The sequence below is a fragment of the Eutrigla gurnardus genome (genome assembly GCF_963514095.1).
Source record: "Eutrigla gurnardus genome assembly, chromosome: 21".
Taxonomy (NCBI): domain Eukaryota; kingdom Metazoa; phylum Chordata; class Actinopteri; order Perciformes; family Triglidae; genus Eutrigla; species Eutrigla gurnardus.
This window is the reverse complement of record NC_139932.1, coordinates 16,992,696-17,018,509: the sequence shown is the minus strand read 5'-3', so window position 1 is coordinate 17,018,509 and position 25,814 is coordinate 16,992,696. Positions and strand designations below refer to the sequence as shown.

At 43.2% G+C, this 25,814-nt stretch overlaps 2 protein-coding genes across 8 annotated transcripts in view; one reads left to right on the top strand and one right to left on the bottom strand.

Moving 5' to 3' along the window:
* Positions 1–1,712: 1,712 nt before the first annotated feature.
* On the top strand, positions 1,713–12,118 carry LOC311032397 (rho GTPase-activating protein 8-like). Of its 4 annotated transcripts, none has more exons than XM_084039150.1 (13): positions 1,713–1,793; positions 3,239–3,280; positions 4,272–4,415; positions 4,964–5,051; positions 5,130–5,261; positions 5,958–6,044; positions 7,422–7,520; positions 7,611–7,721; positions 8,204–8,277; positions 9,430–9,507; positions 10,034–10,162; positions 11,396–11,499; positions 11,577–12,118. In XM_084039150.1, exons 2-13 carry the CDS (start codon positions 3,241–3,243, stop codon positions 11,766–11,768), a joined length of 1,278 nt encoding a protein of 425 aa, XP_083895276.1. In that variant the 5' UTR covers positions 1,713–1,793; positions 3,239–3,240; the 3' UTR covers positions 11,769–12,118. The 4 variants fall into 4 exon arrangements, with proteins under 4 accessions (XP_083895276.1, XP_083895277.1, XP_083895278.1 ...); XM_084039151.1 differs by lacking the exon at positions 1,713–1,793 and adding an exon at positions 1,806–1,940; XM_084039152.1 differs by lacking the exon at positions 1,713–1,793 and adding an exon at positions 1,831–1,936.
* A 7,803-nt stretch (positions 12,119–19,921) lies between these two features.
* Positions 19,922–25,814, bottom strand: part of phf21b (PHD finger protein 21B) — a 35,454-nt gene continuing 29,561 nt past the window's right edge. For 2 of the 4 annotated variants that reach the window (XM_084039137.1, XM_084039140.1), the window contains exons 5-15: positions 24,756–24,848; positions 23,993–24,376; positions 23,562–23,699; positions 23,416–23,467; positions 23,218–23,294; positions 23,033–23,087; positions 22,201–22,223; positions 21,552–21,710; positions 21,079–21,145; positions 20,875–20,978; positions 19,922–20,212 (exon numbers count right to left, since the gene is read on the bottom strand). In XM_084039137.1, the coding sequence (XP_083895263.1) occupies positions 19,931–20,212; positions 20,875–20,978; positions 21,079–21,145; positions 21,552–21,710; positions 22,201–22,223; positions 23,033–23,087; positions 23,218–23,294; positions 23,416–23,467; positions 23,562–23,699; positions 23,993–24,376; positions 24,756–24,848 (1,434 nt within the window). In that variant the 3' untranslated portion in view covers positions 19,922–19,930. The remainder of the gene's footprint in view (positions 20,213–20,874; positions 20,979–21,078; positions 21,146–21,551; positions 21,711–22,200; positions 22,224–23,032; positions 23,088–23,217; positions 23,295–23,415; positions 23,468–23,561; positions 23,700–23,992; positions 24,377–24,755; positions 24,849–25,814) is intronic. The other 2 variants (XM_084039138.1, XM_084039139.1) reach the window with 2 other exon arrangements.

The following is a 25,814-nucleotide window of genomic DNA, read 5'->3' as shown; positions in this document are numbered from 1 at the left end:
CTGGTCCAACATCAGTAACCTGGACATAAAAGTTGCTCCACGAATCAATCTGCAATTATTATCATAGAAATCTGCTTCTTATGATTGTAAACGTTTTCTAGCTCTGGGAACTCGTATTGGACCTTTTTTCACTTATTTCCACAAAATATTAATAAAAAAAATATATATTATATCACAAAAATAATGGTGAGTTTATTAATTATACAGGGACCCAGACTAGCTGATGCCAACGGGGGTCTGAAATCCAGCACACATACTGTATAAAGCATCACATTAGTGACCTGCTGATGATGTCAGCGCCGCCGGCAGCAACACGTCGCCTCCTCGAGTGTAGCTGCTGTCGCATTAATGGGAAACAGCAGTGGGCCCGCTGTCGTACCCTGAGGCACTCCAAAAACAATGATATCCAAAAGATTAGAAAAGAACATAAAAAAAACAAAATTAGAACACTGCTTGTTCTCTCAAGATCGTCAGATGAGTTGTTTGATATCTTGAGATTATAAAATGATATTTCAGAGACCCGGTTACGTCCCGATCAGCTTTGAAGAAAAGCTTAATTGCCTCTTTTATGAACAATGGAACCCCTCTGACATTAAAGTGTGACTTCCCTCTGATTTTCGTGTTATTTACGTCTTTATTTGGGTCCCTTCTGTCTGGTGTAACTCCCTCCCTTCATCGCCGCTGGCCACAAACACTCTCTCTGAAACTTCTCCCCACAGAGTCCGTGACAGCTTTGCATATAAATCTGTTTGTGCACAAATCCTTCCTTCCAGGACTTCCTTTTAACTCTGCGACGCAGCTGGAGCCTCCTGAAGAAACAGGAGACGCTTCACAGTCCAGTTTGTTAAAATTAAAATCCAATTTTATCCGCTAAAAGAGCAGGACGGTCACAGAGAGACATTATTATTATTATTATTATTATTATTATTATTATTATTATTATTATTATTATTATTATTATTCAAAGAAATTAAAAAATGTACTTTAAAAACTGGATTTATATACAAACAAACCTCAAAACTAGTGACGGATTTACATTTACTACTTATAAACATTCAATTGTGATTTTATTGCAATTCATTTTTTTCATTATCTGTATTTGAGTTTCCTTTTGCTGTTTGGTTTGTACACCAGTAAAACTTCTGTTTTACATCACATTATGTTGTATTCTAGATATAAAGTTGTATAAAATCTCCCCTACTTGATGCAGATCTAAGGACTGAAATATTGTTAATAAAGTGTTGAATTTTCTGCAGAGGATCATAACTCAGGATTCAACCAGCTGCTGTTTCAACTCTGACCAGCAGGTGGCAGCATTTCACCACTTTACAGCCTGGTGACCTCTGATGTGTCGAAACACTGATTCTGATGAGAACTAGATGAGATATTTACGCAGCAAATGGTACTTAAGTATATTTATTTCTTTATTTTTTTATTGAAGTCGAAATTGGAGTACATTATACAGCACAACATACATACATATATTTCTTCTTTTTTTTTAAATAAGTAGATTATTTTTATTATCTTTATTTTATTTGTTTGTATTTCAGTCACTATCAAGAAATTAGACGAATAAAATAAATCCTAATACAGATATGTGTACATCGTGGTATTAGTACCTTTACTTCAGTACTCTGATTTCTTCTTCTTCTGTTTATATAGATCATCGCTCCTGGGACGCTTCCACCAGCGCATGCGCAGTGCGCCTCTAGCCGCCCCGGGAGTTTTGGGAGGAAGTTTTGAAACCGAGTCCGTACCTGTCGGTCGCGCTCGCGGCTCGTTTACCGTCTCAGGTGAGTTTCACCGACTTCCACTGCTCCGGTCACACGTCACGAGCCTCCGCGGACACGTCACGACGCGTTTTCAGGCGGAAGAGTTGACGTTTAACCGCGTTTTTAACTCGCGAGTCGCAGATTTAAACCCGCAGGTTAATGAGGCAGGTGAGCTAAGATGCTAGCTTTAACGAGCTAACGCTGTGTGTGTGTGTGTGTGTGTGTGTGTGTGTGTGTGTGTGTGTGTGTGTGTGTGTGTGTGTGTGTGTGTGTGTGTGTGTGTGTGTGTGTGTCTGTGTCTGTGTCTGTGTGTGTGTGTGTGTGTGTCAAACGTGAGCTGCTGTTTAGCGTCTTTAAACTTTCTGTTCGGACAGTTTCACGAAGTAGTACTAATGTACCACAAATACTCTGTACATGTACTATAGTACTGACCTTCAGTGCCGATTGGATGTACTTGTACTCTACTTGAGTACGTTTTACTTCTACGCTCAATCTTAAAGGTAAATATTGTACTTTATTCGTACCGGAAGTGTCAAAAGTACACATTCTGTACTCGAGTAGAAGTACAGTTACTCTGGTGAAAGTTGAAGTACTTATTACTCAAGTAAAACAAATCTACTCAAAGTAGAAAGTAAAAGTATCACTATAAAGGACATTTCTGCAGGAAGTTTTCTATTTATTTATATATTTTAAACAAACTTTATTTAATAATTTCACATTAACAGCAGATCAGACACAAACATGCTTTTATATAATTAGAAAAAGGAAATGGGTTCGAGTTTTAATACTCTTTTTTTTAGTGTTCATCGATTTGAGATAATTATGGAATTCATTTTTTAAAGCGTTTTTTTTTTTTTTTTTACCATCATCCGTGCAAATTATTGTACCATGTAAAATCATCACATTAACAACGTATTCAATCATCACGTGCCTCGTGTTTTTATAGAGGATGTTTACTTTACAAGTCTAACAATCTGACATCATATTGACAATAAAATATTAATCGATAATTCCCCTGAAATGTATTAAAACTGGAGTAACGAGACTGTTTTAAAAATGTGAGGAGTAGAAAGTACACATATTAGTTTTAACATGTAGGAAATGAAGTATGTCAGAAAATAAATACTAAAGTAAACGTACCTGAAAATACTAACAACGTATTTGTAAGTCTTTGATGTTGATACTTTTTGAAACTTTATACTTTTTATGTTTTGAATGCTTGAATAGTATTTCTACAATGTGGTACTAGTACTTTTTACTGCCTGTAAAAGTAGTACATTTACTCTTACACTTACTTGAGTACTAATTCAAGCTACTTGTACTTGATACATTTTTACATCTCAGAGGTATTTGTTGAGTTGATATTTAATATGAATGTGACTAAAGTTAAAGGTAGAGCAGTGAGATTCTTCTATTATTATTATTATATATATATATTTATTATTATTTTGTTTTGTGTTAAACAGAAATGACATCAACATCAGATCTGGAGCAGATGGCAGAAATAGGTGAGTTTTTAAACACAACGTAATAAATACATTTATTCATTTTTCTTTATTGAACCAAGATAAGACAAAATGAGATTTAAAAAAATAGATTTTCCATATGTGTGTGTGTGTGTGTATATATAGGTTTAGGGTTGGGTTTAGGTTTAGGGTTGGGGTTTGGTGGGACAAAAAACAAGTGTGAAAATAACTTAATAGACATCCAGGTTACTTAAGTTATATCCCTGAGGGTGGACAAAATATTAGAAACATCATGAAGAAGTGTTGATCGCTGTGTTCGTATAAATGCTGCTTACTAATAAACTGTGGGTTCGGTACATTCATGGCATCATTCATGACATCATGAATGTACAGTGTCATCACAAGTCATGTGCAACTTAAAGAGAAGCAACACGTTGTTTCCATGAGTATGAAATAGATTTGAGAGGTTTTTTTGTCCCTCCCTGAACTAAATGAGGCCTTTTGTGAAGTCTGAGCGTTTCCTCTCCGTTATCGCGTGTTTATAGAAAACTTCCCTCGGCGCTGCAGAATAAACATCCACGGCACAGAACGCATCACGGCGGCGGCTTTGGTTTCCAACCACGCCTCCGGCTAATCTGTGTTTTCAGACGCTACAGATAAGGAATCATTTAGAAACCGGTCGCTGGTGTAGAGCAGGAATCTGTGACTGGGCTCACAGTCATCGGTGTATTTCACTCTGGGGTTTCCTGTGCAGGAATTCAGGGGTTTCCCAGAGGATTGTGTGAGACTAAGGTGGGTCGACCTTGTCTGATCCCAGAAAGGAAATCTGTTTAATTTGAGAGTAAAATGCATCAATGTGGTGTTTTTAGAGAGAAACTAAATAGTCCAGATCCACGAAGAACGTTGTTAGAGATGTAGACGTTTATATCTTCTTCATTCTTTGGATTAAAAACGTCCCGACCAGCTGCCGCCTCAAATTTCACAAATCTGTTGTTTTTTAAGGTGGATTTTATTTCCTGTTTAATTGTGACAGAGCTCCAGAAGGAGGAAGAGGAGGATGAGGAGGGTCAGACCGGTGTCATCGACGGTCCGTCACTTCCTCCTGGCAGCAGATCCGGTCCTGATGCTTCTCACCCGTATTACGACGTGGCTCGACACGGCATCCTCCAGGTCTCCGGTCAGCACACTTTAATGGGAAAGATTAGTTTGAAATTCATTAAATCCACAGTTCAGCATCAAACAGCCAGTCAGAGGCTGACTTTTCAGGGTTGATGCAGGTGCTGGAAATCCTTGAAACCCTTGAATTTTAGTGTGGTGTTTTCCAGGTTTGAAAAGTGCTTGGATGTAGACTAAAGGTGACTAACCTTTATGAAAAATGACTTTTGATGATGAACAGATGATGAAAATAGTTGGTGATTATATTTCTGTGGATCTGTTAGTGGAATTAGTTTTCCTTTCATTTGTGGTCCTTCTGTAAAAAGCTGTCTCCAAACATCATGTTGGTTGTTTAGAGGACAATAACATCTCATTTAATGTGAGGAACAAGTGACATAATAAGTAGACTGAATACTGACCATTGGATTGGTACAAATATGGAGTTTACCACAGCTGGAAGGTGCTGGAAAAGCATGGAAATGCACCTGGAAAAGTGCTTGAAAGGTTGATATGATTAGTGGGTCATCCAGAGATCACAAACCTTTCAACGCTCGTCTTCTTCCTCTGCAGGCGACGACAAGTACGGCAGGAAGTTGATCGTCTTCAGCAGCTGCCGTTTGCCGCCGTCTCACCAGCTGAACCACCGCCGCCTGCTGGAGTACGTCAGAACTACACCTGCTGTCTCACCAGAAACCACTTCCTGTCGCCAACCTGTCGGCTCTGTGTTGCTCTGCAGGTACCTGAAGTTCACGTTGGACCAGTACGTGGAGATGGACTACATCCTGGTCTACTTCCACCACGGTCTGAGGAGCAGCAACAAGCCGTCCCTGAAGTGGCTCCGAGAGGCGTACGCCGAGTTCGACAGGAAGTACGTCGCCTCGGCTTCGGACCCGACGCTTAACGCCGTTTTATGGCTTCGACCAACAGTTGGAAGGGATTGTTTTGTCCTTTCATTGTTTAAAGACGGTTCTTATGGCTATATCGGCAGTATTATTCTGTGAACAGACTACTGATATTATTATTAGTGAAGTATTCGTAGAATTAGAATCCCGGTGGCTGCGTTGGATAATTTCCAATAACTAAAAGATAGATTTTCTATATTTCTGATTAAATATTCTGCTTCAATCCAAATTCTTTTTAAAAATGACAGCCTATTCAAAATGATTGCTGTTCCCCTTTCGCCACACTGGCGAGTTTATATTCCTTAGATTATGAATTTGATTATTACAAATAAAACATTTTATGTTTAAAGACTTAACTCGTTTAATTTGATTAATCACTTCATTCAAATACAAGTATAGAACATGTGGAACAGCCCTAATAATTGTTGAATTTAAAAAAATCTACAATCTGAATAAATCCAAACAGTAGGAATAAAAACGTGTTTAATTTCAGCAACATTTTGACTGTTTATGTAAAAGAGCCTTGGGTTCTTTGTGTTTGTATTAAATGTAAAAACTCACAATCATCCCAACTTTCAAACAAATAGAAAATGTACGAACAAAAAATAATGTTTGAACAAAGAAATGTATGTTTTGCATTAATTTTTCTTTTCTTTTTTCAGATACAAGAAGAACATGAAAACACTTTACGTTGTTCATCCGACAAACTTCATCCGGATCGTGTGGAACATTTTCAAACCTCTGATCAGGTAAAAACCTGCATCGGTCTCGTTAAGGTCTCGTTAAGGTCTCCGGTCTCGTTGACGTCTACCGTCCCGTTGAAGTCTCCGGTCTCGTTAAGGTCTCCGGTCTGGTTGGCGTCTCCGGTCTGGTTGGCGTCTCCGGTCCCGTTGGCGTCTCCGGTCTTGTTGGTGTCTCCGGTCCCGTTGGCGTCTCGGTCTTGTTGGTGTCTCCGGTCCCGTTGGCGTCTCCGGTCTTGTTGGTGTCTCCGGTCTCGTTGGCATCTCCGGTCTTGTTGGCGTCTCCGGTCTCGTTGGCGTCTCCGGTCTTGTTGGCGTCTCCGGTCCCGTTGGCGTCTCCGGTCTTGTTGGTGTCTCCGTTCCCGTCGGCGTCTCCGGTCTTGTTGGCGTCTCCGGTCTCGTTGGCGTCTCCGGTCTCGTTGGCGTCTCCGGTCTCGTTGGCGTCTCCGGTCTTGTTGGCGTCTACGGTCCCGTTGGCGTCTACGGTCCCGTTGGCGTCTCCGGTCTTGTTGGCGTCTCCGGTCTCATTGAAGTCTCCGGTCTCGTTGGCGTCTCCGGTCTTGTTGACGTCTCTGGTCCCGTTGGCGTCTCCCTTGTTGTTGGCGTCTCCGGTCTTGTTGGCGTCTCCCTTGTTGTTGGCGTCTCCGGTCTCGTTGGCGTCTCCGGTCTCATTGAAGTCTCCGGTCTCGTTGATGTCTCTCTCGTTGACGTCTCCGGTCTCGTTGGCGTCTCCCGTCTCGTTGACGTCTCCGGTCTCGTTGGCGTCTCCCGTCTCGTTGACGTCTCCCGTCTCGTTGGCGTCTCCGGTCTCGTTGGCGTCTCCCGTCTCGTTGGCGTCTCCGGTCTCGTTGGCGTCTCCGGTCTCATTGGCGTCTCCCTTCTCGTTGATGTCTCTCTCATTGACGTCTCCCGTCTCGTTGATGTCTCCCGTCTCGTTGATGTCTCCCGTCTCGTTGATGTCTCCGGTCTCGTTGATGTCTCTCTCGTTGATGTCTCCCGTCTCGTTGACGTCTCCCGTCTCGTTGGCGTCTCCGGTCTCGTTGGCGTCTCCGGTCTCATTGGCGTCTCCCTTCTCGTTGATGTCTCTCTCATTGACGTCTCCCGTCTCGTTGATGTCTCCCGTCTCGTTGATGTCTCTCTCGTTGATGTCTCCCGTCTCGTTGACGTCTCCAGTCTCGTTGACGTCTCCGGTCCTGTTGACGTCTCCGGTCTCGTTGGCGTCTCCGGTCTCATTGACGTCTCCCGTCTCGTTGATGTCTCCCGTCTCGTTGACGTCTCCAGTCTCGTTGACGTCTCCGGTCCTGTTGACGTCTCCCGTCTCGTTGACGTCTCCGGTCTCGTTGGCGTCTCCCGTCTCATTGACGTCTCCTTGTTTTCATCTTTCAGTCACAAGTTCGGGAAGAAGCTGTCGTACGTGAACTACCTGGCCGACCTCCGAGAACACCTGAAGTACGAGCAGCTCGTCGTCCCTCCGGAGGTGCTCAGGTAACGGACCACCAAGGGTTCTGGTTCTGAGGGTTCAGAAGGGTCAGACCTGGTCTGTGGTGGATCCAGGTGTGTTTGTGTCTCTTTCAGACACGATGAGAAGCTACGAGCCGCCCAGAAAGGTGGACCCCCGCCCTCGGTGAAGACCCCCCCGCCCCGGCCCCCCCTGCCCACGCAGCAGTTTGGAGTCAGTCTGCAGTAGTGAGTGTCTGTCTGCCTGTCTCTCTGCCTGCCTGTCTCTCTGCCTGCCTGTCTGTCTGTCTCTGCCTGCCTGCCTGTCTGTGTCTGTCTGCCTGCCTGTCTGTCTGTCTGTCTGCCTGCCTATCTGTCTGTCTGCCTGTCTGTCTGCCTGCCTATCTGTCTGTCTGCCTGTCTGTCTGCCTGTTTGTTTGCCTGTCTGTCTGCCTGTTTGTTTGCCTGTCTGTCTGCCTGTCTGTCTGTCTGCCTGTCTGTCTGCCTGCCTATCTGTCTGTCTGTCTGCCTGTCTGTCTGTCTGTCTGTGTCTGTCTGCCTGCCTGCCTGCCTGTCTGTCTGTCTGTCTGTCTGCCTGTTTGTTTGCCTGTCTGTCTGCCTGTTTGTTTGTTTGCCTGTCTGTCTGCCTGCCTGTCTGTCTGCCTGTCTGTCTGCCTGCCTGTCTGTCTGTCTGTCTGTCTCTCTCTCTTGAACCTCCTGTTTGTTGGCAGCATCAGAGAGAAGAACAACGGGGTGCTGATCCCCCCGGTGCTCTTGGAGACCGTGACCTACCTGACCCAGAACGGTGAGTCATACGATGACATCATAGTTAGGATGCAGTGTTGTGCAAGTTCACTCTTTTTTTGGGGGGATGAGAAATTAAAATGAAAGACTGAACTATAACTTCTATCACGAGGCCTTCCTTCTATCCTCAACCTGTTCAACCGCAGGGCAAACCAGGACTGGACCATGTCTGTTTAGAAACAACATGGCCTTTTACAGGCAGCAGGGAGGGGCGGGGCCTAGTGGACCTGAGTGAGAGAGGGGCGGGGCCTAGTGGACCTGAGTGAGAGAGGGGAGGGGCGGGGCCTAGTGGACCTGCGTGAGAGAGGGGAGGGGCCTAGTGGACCTGAGTGATGGTGCGTGTCCACAGGCAGCGGTGTTTCCCCGCGTCCCATTCATTGTCTATGTGAAAAGCTGTGCAATGCATTCTGGTAGCGTCGCGGCGAATGTCGAGAGACGTCGCGCGAGTTGGCCGCTCCTCATTTGCCTAAAGTTGAAGTCGAATCTACTTTATGCTAATCAGAGGCGCCGGGCTCGACTCGCCGCCTCGCGAACGCTCGCAAAAAAGTGTTGTTTAAAGGAGAGCGCCTGTCAATCATCCTCTAGTGGCAGCCCACCAAGCGTGCAATACTGGGAAGCGGCGCGTCCACACGCGTTTAAAATCGCCCCTGTGGACACGTACCTTGAGAGAGGGGCGGGGCCTAGTGGACCTGAGTGAGAGGGGCGGGGCCTAGTGGACCTGAGTGAGTGGAGTGAGAGGAGTGCTGCGCTCACACAAACTTATAGAAGAGAAACTATGGTTGTTGGATCGATCCCCCTAACAACGACATGCTGTTTCTAAAGGGCGAGCAGGTCGTGTCACTCGACTCATCAGGAGATAATTGGACCTCAACGTTGACGTTCGTCGTTCACAACACTGTTAGGATGTGAGGTCACCACTCCGAGTCATTGACATGGGATGAGGAGGATTTCTCTGTTTTTTCATCAAATTAAACTGAATAGTTTTGGGCTTTTTGAAAACCACAAAAAAGTCTAAAAATCCTGTGAATTAGCTTTATTGGATCATATTTAATTATAGGAGGTAAACCTTCTTTTTATGAACTGCTTATTAATAAACCACGAAAGACAGACAGTTTTTTATTGCTGGTCTTCTTCTGTCTCGGGTCTGTTTCAGGTCTGAGGACTGAGGGGATCTTCAGACGATCGGCTCGAGTTCAGCTCATCAAGGACGTTCAGAAACTCTATAACCTGGGTGAGTGGGGTCTCCCGGTCCCAGTGGCAGGGGCCTTTTATCTATCTATCTCTCTCTCTCTGTGTGTGTGTGTGTGTGTGTGTGTGTGTGTGTGTGTGTGTGTGTGTGTGTGTGTGTGTGTGTGTGTGTGTGTGTGTGTGTGTGTGTGTGTGTGTGTGTGTGTGTGTGTGTGTGTGTGTGTGTTCACCTGCAGGTTGAATTAAACATTGTTATTCTCCAGAGTGTAGAACTGATCCAGGACCAGAGTCCACAGGGATTTCTGGATCAGGACTGGTGAGATCAGATTCATGAGGATGCTCTGACTGTAGAACACTGTGTTGGGTTCTTTATGTCTGCTGAGGCCTTTTGACCTTTTGACCTGCTTGCTCCTTTTGTAGGTTTGAACTTTATTTGTTGCCGGATTTCAATCTGACCCCAGAACAGTCAACTACTTTTTCAGGACTTTTTTCATGTTGAAATTAATTTCCTGCTGAGGTCCGTGATGATGTCGTCGTCCAGACGCTGTGTTAATAAAGTTAATTTCCAGGTAAACCTGTGAACTTTGACGAGTACGGAGACATCCACGTTCCTGCGGTGATCCTGAAGACGTTTCTCAGAGAGCTGCCCGAACCACTGCTGAGCTTCAGACTCTACAGCCAGGTCCAGGACCTCCTCCGTGAGTACCTGGGGGGGTTGTGGTTGTGTGATCCTGGGGGGTATTCCACCAAACTCTCTAATTAAAGCGGCGCTTACCTCGTTAAGCCTCGAACGTGAGGATAGTTTAGAGGTAATGCGCTGGCTTTGCACGCGGCTGGCGACGGTTCAATTCCCGACTATGGAAGTTTGTGAAACTTCTTTCTTTGGCCTGAACTCTCTCTCTCTCTCTCTCTCTCTCTTTTTAGATAGGCCTAGTAAATGCATCTACATTGACCAACTCATTTATCTCAACAATTCAATGAACACATTCAATGAACTTATTAATGAACTCACCTGAAAGGAATTTATGTGGCTGAAAATTGCATGCAGCAATGCCTTTGTCATTGGGATCTATAACATGCTATTAATAATAACATCTTTATGCCTATCATGTTTTTGCAAGTTATATTTGGGTTTTGGGGAAATTGTATGACATATTTATCATAGTTAAGGTAAAATGTTGGTCTAATTCTCTGATCTAAAGACAATTATACAGGCAAAAAAACAAAAAAAAACACATGAGATGTCCTCGCCGGGATGTGAACCTGAGATGCCCACGGTCGGGGGCAGGTGCATCACCACTCACCCAACTGGAGGCTTTAGATAATGATATGGCCAGTCGGTCTTAAACAAAATAAACAATTTATTCATATTTTTTTAATTGCAAGCATGTATTCTTAGACGCTTGATGAAAATATAGTCTGTTTGTACTTCATATATGTAATTCTGGTAATTTTTGGTCTTTCACGTGACAAAATCACGAGGACTAGGCTTGGCGGAACCTTCTGCTGGTACAGTTGTTTCCGACAGACGGACTTCTCTGAAACCCCCGCTAAAGTAAGCCTGATGGTTAGCCTGCCCCGGAGCAGGCTAGTTTGGTCGGATAAATTCCCATGGTTACTTAGCGGAGAGTGCCTCAAGTCACGTTGATGGAACGCAACTCTCGCTAAAGGTAGCGAGGCTTATCGAAGTTAGCCCGGCTTTGCACTTAGCGAGTTTGATGGAATACCCCTCCGGTTGTTGTTGTTGTTGTGTGATCCTGGTTGTTGTTGTTGTTGTTGTGTGATCTTGGTTGTTGTTGTTGTTGTTGTTGTTGTGTGATCTTGGTTGTTGTTGTTGTTGTTGTTGTGTGATCCTGGTTGTTGTTGTTGTTGTTGTTGTGTGATCCTGGTTGTTGTTGTTGTTGTGTGATCCTGGTTGTTTCCTGTCTCAGACGTGGAGAGCAGTCTGAGGATCACCAGATGTAAACAGATGATGGAAAGTCTCCCTGAACATCGTCTCATGGTCACAAAGTTCCTGCTGGGTTTCCTCCACACGGTGAGTCGCTTTCATCCTTCATTCCAGCATCATCTGGTTCTCCATATCTAATCACTTATTGATCGCTGACCCCTCAGGTGTCCCGGGAGAGCCTGGTCAACAAGATGAGCTCCTCTAATCTGGCCTGTGTGTTCGGGGTGAACCTGGTCTGGCCTCGCCACGGTTCCATCTCGCTGTCCGACCTGACGCCCATCAACATCTTCACCGAGATCCTCATCCAACACTTTGTCTCCGTGTTCGGCTGCCCACCTGCCCAGGTGAAGCCCTGAGCCGTGGGCTCTGTATCCTCATCTAGAGTCTCAGGTTCCTGCTCCCCGGAGGACCACTCTTCACATTGTGCACACTACTTTGGACCTTTCCCCTCTAGCGCCACCACCAGTCGGCCCATGAGAAGTACATGGACGTGCACTACAGTGATCTACTGTTTTCAGTCATTTAAATTATGATAGATCTATTTTTTTAAAGTTCGTAACTTCTGGCTAACGTTTATTATTTTGAACGTAACAGAATGTGTGTTTTATTTTGCCTTAATCACTGAGAGGGAATGTTTTGGTTTATGTTCTGAAATCTTGATTTGCCTTTGATGTTGAAATGTTTTCAATAAACGTCATCTTCTTAACACCTTTTACTTGTGTTGTTCTTCCACTAAAACTAGAGGCATTTTAAAAATCTTGGTAGTTTGCCAAAGACTACCAAAAAAACAATTCTTAGTGGTTTTGGTTGGTGGTTCTGGTAGTTTTTTCAAAGTTGGTTGGTGGTTCTTGGTAGTTTGTTGGTGGTTCTGGTAGTTTGTTCGTAGTTTGTTGGTGGTTCTGGTAGTTTGTTGGTGGTTCTGGTAGTTTGTTCGTAGTTTTCGTAGTTTGTTGGTGGTTCTGGTAGTTTGTTGGTGGTTCTGGTAGTTTGTTCGTAGTTTGTTGGTGGTTCTGGTAGTTTGTTCAAAGTTGGTTGTGGTTTTGGTAGTTTGTTGGTGGTTCTGGTAGTTTGTTCGTAGTTTTCGTAGTTTGTTGGTGGTTCTGGTAGTTTGTTCGTAGTTTTCGTAGTTTGTTGGTGGTTCTGGTAGTTTGTTCGTAGTTTGTTGGTGGTTCTGGTAGTTTGTTCAAAGTTGGTTGTGGTTTTGGTAGTTTGTTGGTGGTTCTGGTAGTTTGTTCGTAGTTTTCGTAGTTTGTTGGTGGTTCTGGTAGTTTGTTCGTAGTTTGTTGGTGGTTCTGGTAGTGTGTTCGTAGTTTGTTGGTGGTTCCGGTAGTTTGTTCGTAGTTTGTTGGCTCTTGTAGTTTTTTGGTAGCTCTTGTAGTTTTTTGGTAGTTTGTTCATAGTTTGTTGGTGGTTTTGGTAGTTTGCTGGTAGTTTATGGCTGTCTACGAAAACAATTACCAACAAACTACAGGAGGAGACATCTTGGCAGCTTTTTTTTTTTTTTTTTACTTTTTTGAGGCATAAACACTTTTATTAGTAGTGGATAGATCAGAAAAATAGGAGAGAGAGAAGGGGTGTGACATGCAGGAAAGGACCTCCGGCCAGGATTTGAACCAGGGTCAGCTGCATATGTACGTTCGTACATGGCATGCGCTCTAACCACTCCGCGCCACATCTTGACTGCTTTTGTCCACGATCTCATTCCTTCACTACCCACAGCTCCTGACCAGAGGTGTGGGTTGGGACATAGATTGACTGGTAAATTGACAACTTTGAAATTTCAAAAAAGTCAGTCGGCAGAAATTCATAAAAAATGTAAAAAATATTAAAAAGTCATAAAAATTGCTTGCATTGTTTGTTAAGCCAAGTCTGAGTATAGTGAGTCTAAAACAATCATAAAAAGTCATGGTCAAATTTTTCATATAAAAAAGAAATGTCATACATGCATGTCAAAAATTCACAAAAATGGCAACTGACAAAATTCATAAACAAATCTTAAGAATTATTAAAAAGTCAAAGATCGCTCATATCGCTTGTCTTGCCAAGTCTGAGTATAGTGAGTTCAAAATAAGCATAAAAAGCCATGGTTAAATTTTTCGAAAAAAAAAAGTGAAAAATTGACAAATTTCATAAAATGTTGTAAAAATGATTTAAAAGTCATAACATATGCATGTATATCATGTGTCAATCAAAGTCTGAGTGTACTGAGTCCAAAACAGCCATGGTCAATTTTTTCAGAAAAAAAAAAGTCATACTATAGCATGTCGAAACAAAAGTGAAAAATCGACAAAATTCATAGAATGTTGTAAAAATGATTTAAAAGTCATAACATATGCTTGTATAATGTGTGTCAATCCATTTCTGAGTGTAGGGATCCAGAATAAGCATAAAAAGCCATGGTCAATTTTTTCGGGACAAAAAGAAATTCATTATCAGTCAGTCAGAATAACTCTGAGGGATGGCTGGTGGTGCAGTGCTTAGGGCAGCCGCCCCATGTACAGAGGCTTAACCTTCTAGGCACAGAGGTCGAGGGTTCAAATCCAGCCTGGGACCTATTTACTGCATGTTGTCTCTCTCCCCTAATTTCCTTGCTGTAATGAAAGGCTTGACAGGCCTGAAAAATTAGTCTTAAAGAATAATTAAAAAGTCATCAAAAGCAGTCGTATCGCTTATCGCGCCAAGTCTAAGTGTAGTGAGTCTAAAACAGTCATAAAAAGCCATGGTCAATTTTTTTGGGGGGAAAAAAAGTCATACTATAGCATGTCGAAAAAAAAGTGAAAAATCGACAAAATTCATAAAATGTTGTAAAAATGATTTAAAAGTCATAACATATGCTTGTTTATCGCGTGTCAATCAAAGTCTGAGTGTAGGGATCCAAAATAAGCATAAAAAGCCATGGTCAAATTTTTCAGGGGGAAAAAAAAGTCATACTATAGCATGTCGAAAAAAAAGTGAAAAATCGACAAAATTCATAAAATGTTGTAAAAATGATTTAAAAGTCATAACATATGCTTGTATAATGTGTGTCAATCCATTTCTGAGTGTAGGGATCCAGAATAAGCATAAAAAGCCATGGTCAATTTTTTCGGGACAAAAAGAAATTCATTATCAGTCAGTCAGAATAACTCTGAGGGATGGCTGGTGGTGCAGTGCTTAGGGCAGCCGCCCCATGTACAGAGGCTTAACCTTCTAGGCACAGAGGTCGAGGGTTCAAATCCAGCCTGGGACCTATTTACTGCATGTTGTCTCTCTCCCCTAATTTCCTTGCTGTAATGAAAGGCTTGACAGGCCTGAAAAATTAGTCTTAAAGAATAATTAAAAAGTCATCAAAAGCAGTCGTATCGCTTATCGCGCCAAGTCTAAGTGTAGTGAGTCTAAAACAGTCATAAAAAGCCATGGTCAATTTTTTGGGGGGGAAAAAAAGTCATACTATAGCATGTCGAAAAAAAAGTGAAAAATCGACAAAATTCATAAAATGTTGTAAAAATGATTTAAAAGTCATAACATATGCTTGTTTATCGCGTGTCAATCAAAGTCTGAGTGTAGTCGGTCCAAAACAGTCATAAAGAGCCATGGTCACATATTTTGGAAAAAAAAAAGTCATACTATATAGCATGTCAAAAATTCACTAAAAAATCTAAATAGTAGGTTTAAACAAGTCAAGGAAAAGGAGTTGACTGTTCTGGGGTCAGATTGTAATCCGACAAAATAAAGTTCAAAATTACAAAGGAGCCATGTTTTCATCTTCTCACCAACCAACAGGTCAAAAGGCCTCAGCAGACATAAAAACACTAACGAAGTTCCATCCCAGCAAACGTTGGAGTTTTGAAAATTAAATATCGTGTTTCGGCTGTTTGTCGACATGAAAACACACTCGAATCAGTTTGTTCTTGAATTTTGTTTATTAAGGATTCCATTTTTCTTAAGAACTTGGTACAAAAAAGTGAGACTACTCTTTAATCATTTACCAACTTCCATCAATCAATTTTTTAATGCATCATAAAGAAGAAAAAAACTACATTGGCATATTTAAGACAAACACTTTCCTATACACACTATCCACTGGACAGCCTCCGTATTAATGACAAAGAAAACTCTACTTCAACAGCCAACACACAGTTTCATTTCCATCTAGACGTGTCGTCGTCGCCCCCTGGTGGCAGAGAAACACATCGAACGTTTGCAAGCTAGAAGTCAGAATGCAGAACTGGCAAACAATAGAAAAGTCAAATGTTCTGTTTTCTTTTCTCTCTTTTTTTGCTCCTTGATAAAAGAATATAAAAATGTTCTAACTTTTTATTTGTTCAAATGTTGTGTCGTGTATTAAAATAGATCTGTTTACGCACAGTTTCTCCCGGAGAAGAGTTCTAGAAACGGATGAGGAGGTTTTGGGGGGATGTGGTCCACGTTGGGGGGTTCTATTATCGGGGTTTGAATGGTGGAGTGTCGACGCGGCTCGGAGCACTGATATGGTTTTCCCTATCTGGACTCTGGGTCCAGGTCCTGCAGATGTCAGGGTTCAGGACTCGATACGCATCACATTGTACATTCTGGTCTGATCCACCGATCCTGATCGGGTCTTTAGAAAGGCGAGTTGGAAAGAAGTGAATCTGTTTGTCTTCTCTGCTCATGAAGTTGCCTGTATGGAAGCCCACTGCTGCCAATGTGATGACAAAAAAATCATAACCCTGTAAGTTATTCTAATTCAAATCTTAATCTTATCCGTCAAAATAATGATTTAGTGTGTTGGCTCATTTTCATTATTTCAACTTTAAGTTTGTATCTCATAATAGTATAATAATAATAATTTAGTATCTTAAAATAATAACTTGGGGGCCAAATATTGACAAAGTAACTCCATTACTTTGAAAGATGATTTCAATAAAGTTAAAGATTTCAATAAATCTTACATGATCTCTTTTTTCCCATCACAAGGCAAAGTCGTCATTTTATGTCTTTTTTATTTGATTAAATGTGCTTCCATAATTAAGAGCTTGAACATCTCGATACTTCATTTTAATGAACTGGATGAAATCTGTTTCGTGTTTACGTCGTTGTTTTTTCATTTTTTTGCCTCGTCTGAAAGTAAACCACCTCGCTAACGTCATAAAACATTAAATCTGATCTTTAAAACAGAAAATGTTATAAAATTAATTATAACAAACTGTGGAGTAAATTTAGTGGCACAAATATTCAGATATTTTGTAGCAACTTAATACTGCAACAACTAAAACTTCTAAAGTACAAGTGTTTGTTTAATAGTAAATTAGCATCGGGCAGTAGTTTTGTCATTATTATTATATTTGATTATTTTGATTTGAATGAAAATCAAACTCATTTCTATATATAATCCCTCTACCTGGTCCTGGGTCTAGACCCCGTGGTCTCCTCCCAGCTGGTCTGGTCTGGACCGCCCCCCCAGGGACCGCAATGTTTCATGAAAGCGGTGTTTTTCACGACGTGACGTACGTTCAGGCGAGGCAGTTTTTATATCTTTGTTTGACATTTGAATTTGGCTCAAACAGAATTCATCCAGGAAGTAACCACCACTAATTACTTCAATTCACAATAAGAGCGTTTACAATATTATTTATACATTATCAACTTTTTTTTTGACAAAACAATCATCAAACTTGTGACCTTTAACCCCATTGTTTTATTTCTTTAAATATTTTTTTTGCTCGTCTTTGATTTCAACCAAAACTTAAAAGTTTGTGCTCAACTCAACCGTACGGAGGACCAAAGATGCCGACCTGAAGTTCACAACGTGAAGTCGTCGGCACTAAATATAATTTGATAATCATTTCTAGGTATAATAATATGTTACATTTGTCGGTCGTCGTCGGTAACAACGTTAAAGATAGCGACTCCTCGTCTCAGCGGGCGAGTGAGCTACAGCGTGATGGAGAGAGGGAGGGAGCGGCGTTGGCGTCGAAGCAGAAAAAATCTTTTATTTCCTCCATATTAAACCTTCAACAGCTGATTCGTCCTCCAGACGACCCGACGGGACGTTTTTATTGTTTTTTACGTTGACTTCACTGTTTCGACGCCGCCGGTGAAGCTCGGACGCTCGACTCGGACGCTAAACTCGGACGCTCGACTCAGACACTCAACTCGGACGCTCGACACGATATGTTTAATGGACGAAGAGTCAGCTCGGAGTCGACATGCTCGATATGACGTAAAGTTACTAAAAGTGATAAAAGAATGATTTGTTCATGTTTGTGCATCGACGGCAACAGCGAGTGATGACACGGAAACAAAGGTGATGTCCTGAACCTTTCTGGACCAGCAGGAAGACTAGCGCCGGCGTCCTCAGAGACATCCTCAGAGAACCGCTGGCGTCCTCAGAGAACCACCGGAGTCCTCAAAGAACCGCCGGAGTCCTCAGAGAACCGTCGGCGTCCTCAGAGAACCGCTGGAGTCCTCAGAGACGTCCTCAGAGAACCACCGGAGTCCTCAGAGAACCGCCGGAGTCCTCAGAGAACCGTCGGCGTCCTCAGAGACGTCCTCAGAGAACCACCGGAGTCCTCAGAGAACCGTCGGCGTCCTCAGAGAACCGCTGGAGTCCTCAGAGACGTCCTCAGAGAACCACCGGAGTCCTCAGAGAAAAGCCGGAGTCCTCAGAGAACCGCCGGCGTCCTCAGAGACGTCCTCAGAGAACCGCGGGCGTCCTCAGAGAACTGCCGGCGTCCTCAGAGATGTCCTCAGAGAACCGTCGGAGTCCTCAGAGAACCGTCGGAGTCCTCAGAGAACTGCCGGCGTCCTCAGAGAACCGTCAGCGTCCTCAGAGTCTTTCGACAGTCAACGATGCAGTTTGACAGCCCGTTTTGTGAAATGACGCAACAAAGACGGAACCGATGATTTGTACGTTGAGGCAGTGTTCATGTGTTCATGTTCGTGTGTTCATGTGTTCATGTCAGTCGTCGTGGTAACAAGAAGCAGGGCTGTGAGAGCGGCGGGAGACGTTGAGATGATCCAGTACAGAAAGAAAGAAAAGGTTTTTGGCATAGTTCCGTACTGGTTTAAAGGGGAGGACTGGTGATGCATCAACACATCCACGATGCGTTCGAGTGCAGCTGTGAAAAAACGACGCTTAAGTTCCGTTTTCTGTTTCTGCGACACAAACGAGAAGATCGACCAACGTTGGAGCTGAAACTATCAATCGATTAGTTGATCAGCTGGAACATAATTGGCAAATATTTTGATAATCGATTCATCTTTTCACTCTTTTTTTCTTTGTTAACTAAATCTTTTTTGCTATTTGAACTTCCATAGATTCATATTATGAAGTTATGAAAACAGAACATAGAGGTGGTTAGTCGCGTTATAATTTGAGAGAAACGTTACGAGATTAATGTCAGAAAATTCACAAAACCAAGAAGAAATTCTCTGAAATTTAAAATTCACAAATTTACAAGAAATTTGTTTTGTTTCACACCGAGAAACTACGATAAAAAAAAAAACGATAAAAAATATTTATGAAAACATGATTCTCGAATTAAATCACAGATATTTACTTTATTGCTGAATCAGATTTAATTTTGTCGTTGTGGATTTTAAAAGAAGTGATTTCTAAAAAAAAAGTTGTTTTAAGTTAAAAAGTCAAATTTTTTACAGATTTCTTTCCTCGTAAATTTGTGAATTTAATAATTTTTTTCTTGTAAATTTACAACTTTGACCGGAACGTTTTTTTAAATATTATTTTAAGTATTACCCAGCTGTCCCGGCGGCTCCGTGATGCATTTATTCTGACCTGTAATTAATTTAATCTTCTTGTTTGCGTCGAACAGAAAACAAATATTTAAACATAATAAAATCACTGCTTCAGTAAAAAACAATAAACCTGCGATGATAATAATAATAATAATAATAATAATAATAATAATACAACATATGTACAATGATCCTCTTGAATACTCCAAACTTACTTTCATCAACAGGCATCAGCATGAAAATACTAAAATCTCTACTAGAAACGCTAATTTCTGTAGTTTTTTTTATCTTAAATACTTTTTTCTTTGACTTTAACTCTATTAATACTGAAAAAAAGTTATTCTCTGTTTTTGTTTGAAGGCTCGTATGCGTTCACATACACGATGAAAACATTTTCCTGAATTAATTATGGCAAAAACATTGTTCGTAGGAGAATGAGAACAGACAGCTATCGGATACATCGAGCGCTCGCGTCCACTAACTAACGCTACGTTCTCTCTCGCTACACGCCGAACAAAGGTTACCGATAAAAAAGGGAAACGTCCGGCGGCCGCGGCTCCGCCGGCTAACGCGTCGTCATAAATACATTAAGGCCAAGAACGTTAATAAATAGAAAAGAAGATAAAAACAGAAATCTCGTTAAGCACTGAAGGTGTCGGGTTTAAAAAATACTCAAGTGAAGACGCGTTCTCTCAGTTCTCTCGTGGCTTCGTTCGGGGAAACGATGGCGAGATGTCATTCAGACCAAAAGAAAGCGGCTCTGCCCTCAAACGTTCGGGGGAGGGGGAGAAAAAAGGCGGAGCTAGTTGTTGGCGTCGTCCGGGCTGTGGGCGTGGCTCTTCTGCTGAAGGGGCGGGGCCGAGGGGCCCGGGGCGGCGATGGCCGAGGCGGCGGCGGTGCTGGTGGGTTTGATCCAGGACTGGGAGAGCAGGGAGGCGGCGGCGGCGATGGTGGCGGTGGTCGTCATGGTGACCTGGATCAGCTGGTCACGCTGGATCAACCTGATGAGAGCTTTGAGGCGTTCGAGCGACGCCTGCGTGTCTCTCTGCTGCCCGAGCAGTCTCTCTCTCACGTCCATGCACTGCTGCACAGGAAACACACACAGGAAACACACACACCACTTCCTGTCAGCCGCCGTCCTTCAACCAACCAGCGGGAGTCACGACACACACACGCTGCTCAAAAGGGAATATCGTTCATTATTGTTTGTTTATTATTATTTTCCTAATTTTGTTTCTTTTTTTTATTATTATTATTATTTTTTTAAAAAGAAAAAGAAAATTATGTAAATATGTTATGTAATGTATTCCAATTTCGATTTCAATACAAATTTGAAAAAAAATTAAAATAATAATAAAATAAATGAAGGAGCCGGGGGGCGGAGTCATAAGCACACTAGAAACGGCAACTCTGAGGTAACGTGAGCTGCCGGAAGAATGTTGTTGCTCCTATAGCAGAGTTATTATGGTAAGGTCCTGAAAGATACATAAATGTGTTAGATAGCCGCTACGTTAGCCGCTACATTAGCTGCTACGTTAGCTGTCACGTTAGTTGCTACGTTAGCCGCTAACTTAGCTGCTACGTTAGCCGCCTTTTGTACGTTTCTCTGAGATCTTATGATAAATAAACTTTGAATAATAATAAGTTTCAGTTTGAAAGGACAACATTGACAGCAGCAGATGGAGCTATGCTAGTCTAAGCTAACGATCTGATCATGTGACGTGAAGCGCGTGTTTGCGTGTTTACTTTGAGCGAGTCGTTGAGCTTCTCATCTTGTTCTTCCAGGTGACAACATTCCTTCTTCAGCTCGGCGTTCCGTCTCAGCAGCCGTCGCTTCTCCTCCTGTCTGACTGCTCCCACACACACACACACACACACACACACACACAGTTCATTAACACAGGGGTCAACAACAACAACAACCACACACACGGAGGGAACGTCTCTTACCCGTCTTGTGTGTAACGTAGGACTGAACAAAGTTCTGTGGCCACGACATGTTTTCTTTGTTCAGGACCTGAAGAGCACAAACAACATTCACTGGTTTTAATATTAATCAATAATATTCATATCCATAATCAATACAACACAGAATACCAATCAGCTAGCTTCACTCAGCATAAAGACTGGAAACAGGGCTAGCTTAGCTTAGCATAAAGACTGGAAACGGGGAATCAGCTAGCTTAGCTTAGCATAAAGACTGGAAACAGGACTAGCTTAGCTGAGCCCGGTTCTTAGCAACAGTCTCATTTAAATGGATCTGGTCTTATTAAAATGTATTTAACGAGCAGCATTCATTTGTTTAAATGTAGCTGCGAACCATCAGCAAAGTCTACAGGAAGTGCATTAGCTTAGCTTGATTAGCAAAAAGATATTGGTTCTGGTCTTTGAAGTCCCCCTGGGGTGCGGTTCCGGGTCCATACCTTCTTCTGACACTTGGGGCAGTACCAGGCTCCTCTGGGGGGGGTTTTGAGGGGCGGGTGCAGGCAGTCGGGGTGGAAGGCTCTGGGGCAGTTGTGGCAGGGCTGCAGCTCTCCGTCCTCCTTACAGACGGCACAGTGGTCGTCATGCTCCACGTCGTCCTGGCAACACAACCGCCAAACGTCAGAATAAAAGAGTCAACTATTGATGTCAATTATTATTAATTTAATTATTCTATTCTTTATTTTTTTATGTTTTAATTCACATCTTATTCATTCTTAATGGTTTGGATGCTGATTACCATTTTTTATTTCTATATCTGGTTCTAACTGGAATTCATAATTTTTGTATCTGTTGTTTATGTCTGTTTAATTTAATATAAACACATTTTCTTGTGACGACTTGTGAGGACTTTTCAAGACTTTGAAATGTCTTGTGTTTGAAAATAAGAACGTTCTTCTCAGTCGTGGAACACAAAATCATCTTGGAAGGTATTTAAATATATAATCTAGACTAAATGTAAAATAAAAATAGAGAATTGTAATCTTGTAAATTTACAGACACGCCGTCGTATTGAACATACAGTTTAGACACTAATGAGACACACACACACACTAACAGGGGCGTGACATCACAGGTCATGTGACCTACCTTCCAGCAGTAATCCTCAGAGTCTTGCATGTAAAGTGAAGCAGAGCAGATGTTAGTGGAGCAGACACACAGGTGAGTCGGTTAGCTTAGCTTAGCACAAAGACTGGAAGCAGATGGAAACGGTTAGCCTCAACTCGACTGAATTCATATTTGTGGGATTTATGATGATAAACAAGTTGGTGGAGGTCTGGTATGGGGGTCTGGTGTGGTGGTCTGGTGTGGTGGTATGGAGGTCGGGTGTGGAGGTCTGGTGTGGTGGTATGGGGGTCTGGTGTGGTGGTCTGGTGTGGTGGTATGGGGGTCTGGTGTGGTGGTCTGGTGTGGTGGTATGGAGGTCGGGTATGGAGGTCTGGTGTGGTGGTATGGAGGTCTGGTGTGGTGGTCTGGTGTGGTGGTATGGGGGTCTGGTGTGGTGGTCTGGTGTGGTGGTATGGAGGTCGGGTATGGAGGTCTGGTGTGGTGGTCTGGTGTGGTGGTATGGAGGTCGGGTGTTGAGGTCTGGTGTGGTGGTCTGGTGTGGTGGTATGGTGTGGTGGTATGGAGGTCGGGTATGGAGGTCTGGTGTGGTGGTCTGGTGTGGTGGTCTGGTGTGGTGGTCTGGTGTGGTGGTATGGAGGTCGGGTATGGAGGTCTGGTGTGGTGGTCTGGTGTGGTGGTCTGGTGTGGTGGTATGGAGGTCGGGTATGGAGGTCTGGTGTGGTGGTCTGGTGTGGTGGTCTGGTGTGGTGGTCTGGTATGGAGGTCTGGTATGGAGGTCTGGTGTGGAGGTCTGGTGTGGTGGTCTGGTGTGGTGGTCTGGTGTGGTGGTCTGGTGTGGTGGTCTGGTTCTTACCTCGCGCCGACAGGAACAGCGAGCTGTTCAGGTAATGTGACGCCAGACGTTTACGCTGCAAACAAACAGGAAGGAGACAAGTCAGTATATTCATGTTCTAATAATGATCATGATATAATAATAATAATAACAACAATAATACTAATATTAATACTAATAATAATAATATTAATAATGAAGATGACCTCGGGTTCGAAGAGGCCGCTGTACGCCGGGTTGGCGGTGCTCCGTCTCTTCCTCTCCTGGCGCTTCGTCTGGATTTCTGCTCAAAACAAACAAAAACATTTCATTTAAACACATTTGTAGATTCATGTGTGAGATTAACCTGACAACCCTGAACTCATGATGTCATTTCCCCTGAAACCAGCAGGAAGTGAGCTCACCTTCCAGGTGTTCCGTGGTGACGAGGCCGAGGGCGACCATGAAGGCGATTTTCTGTCGACACGAAACATGTTCACAAAATTGATATTATTATTGATTATTAACAATACATTATTAGAACATTTTAAATTGTGTCTAGAGACGTCACCTCGGGGTCCTCGTCTTTCTTCTGGGGCGGGGTCTTGGGGGTGGGCGGGGTCTTAGGGGTGGGCGGGGCCTCGTGTGATGGGAGGTCAGCCGGGGCCCCTTCAGTGCTGCTGGGGGCCTGAGGCTGGATTATTATCACCTGATGGCAGCAAACACAGACGCCATGTTGGAATCTACGAGTCATCACTTCTCCTGCATATTTGTTTTTTTTATATTTCAGTTGAGATTAAATGATAAAAACTAAACAAACAAACAACTTCGGCATCAAATCTAAAATTCTTGATAAACTCCACGTTTGATTTACTGCATGTCTGATCAAATTAATCATAATGATAATAAATAATATGAATGAATAATGTATAATAACCATAATATATAATAAATAATAACATAATAACAGAAGAATGATGGTGAGTTAATGTGAGTCGTTGCCTTGTTGTCGGTGCTGAAGAGGAGGGGCTGCACCTTCACGGCCTCGCTGAGGGCCGACACGCCGTTGCCGGCGGCGATGATGGCGTAGGCCACGCCCGGCACCACCGAGGCGAGCTGGACGGGGCCAGCGGGGTCGGGCCCCCCCGACGGGCCGCGGGGCGGGGCCGGCGAGGCGTCGCTCTGGCCGTTGGGCTGGCGGTCGGGGCTGAAGGTGCTGTTGGCGGTGGGCAGCGTGGGGCCCTGGGTTGTGCCCTGGGTTGTGCCCTGGGTGGGGCCCTGGCTCTTGGGACTCACCACGGCGGTGGCCCTCGGCAGGCTGAGGGGCTGCAGCTCCTGACGGGGACTGTGGGGGAGGCTGTCGGGGATCTGGGTCTTTGGCCTGACCTGGAGGGACCACAAGGAGGGAACGACGGTGTTTATTCTGGGTTCTAAATTTTCATGAATAAACAAAGTGTTCTAAGCATGATTTTTCAATATAAATACAAAAATGTTTGAAATAAATGTCTTACTGAATTAAAAATAGTTTGCTACACTTATCAAAAGCTCCAGAATCTTATTTTATTTCCTCGACAGTCTGAACCCGACGTACAAAAGCACACCGATTACATTTCACCTGGTAGTGACATCGCATCCTGTAACACCTTCAAATTAAAAGCTTTGACAGAGGAATCAGAAACCAGAAAGTGTGAAATGGCGCCCCCAGCAGGACCAGCAGGGATGCGGTCTGGACCCTGGCAACCTGAGCCCAGGTGAGGTGGATTACCTGAGGTAGCACGGCGGCTGCTTGTCCTGCCAGCCGGTGCAGGGAGCTGACTTGAGGCACCTTGATGGGCACAGCAGTGAGAGTTCCCAGCATCTGGAAGGCACACGAACGCAACACTTAGATAATAAATAATCAGAATAAGGGAATAAAAGCAAAGTGTTTAATTACTTGCAAACTTTAAATGACGACCAGTTTAATTTAAGTTGAGAAATTGATCTTTTCTCTTGTTTTGTTTGAAAGCTGCAGCTGTTGCATTCTGGGACAAGTAGTCTTGTTTAAAAGTGTAAAGCAATAAAACATGTTTGAGGACCAGGTCATTAAGGACCTGGAAACTAAAAATCACTTTTGGAGTATTTTTTTTATTCATAACTGCTGTTGTAGTGCCGACCAGCGGCCACAAGGGGCGCTCCTGATCCACCACAGAGGGCCTGCTTCCAACTTTCCAGCCTCATACGACCGTAAACGTTGTAAATGATCGTTGAAAGGATGAAACATGAAGTTTTACTGTTTAATTTAATGTTCTTCACAAGCAGGTACAACTTTTATGTTATAATCGGTTTATTATTAATAATAAAACCTGGATCTCCAGCTGTTCTATGGAATGTGATCCATTATGATCTCGAGTCTGATCCACATTAAACTGGTACCAGTTCAACCAGTAACTGAACCACAGCAGATTATAATCTCCTCCATGTTCCCTCCCCCCTCCTTTCTTCTTCTGTGAAAACCCCTCCGTTTCATTGTATTGTGCTGCAGAGCGGCTCGGAGAGGAGGAGGAGGAGGCCCAGGCCTGTTCCCATGGCAACTGCAGAGATGAAAATTCTTGCAGTGTAGAGCTTTCATTTTCCTAATTGCTTCCTCTTTTCTCCAAACCTAAGCACCTTCTCTTTAGGGGGTCTCCTCTTCCTCCTCCTCCTCCTCCTCTCTGCTCCTAAGAGTGAACACAACCTTGACCACAGATTTTAATTACTTTTCTATCAAATACCAAAGTCAATACGGTCTGAGACAGACGACAGTAGCAACACCAACAACTCCATCTTCTTTCTCCTCCACCTCCTC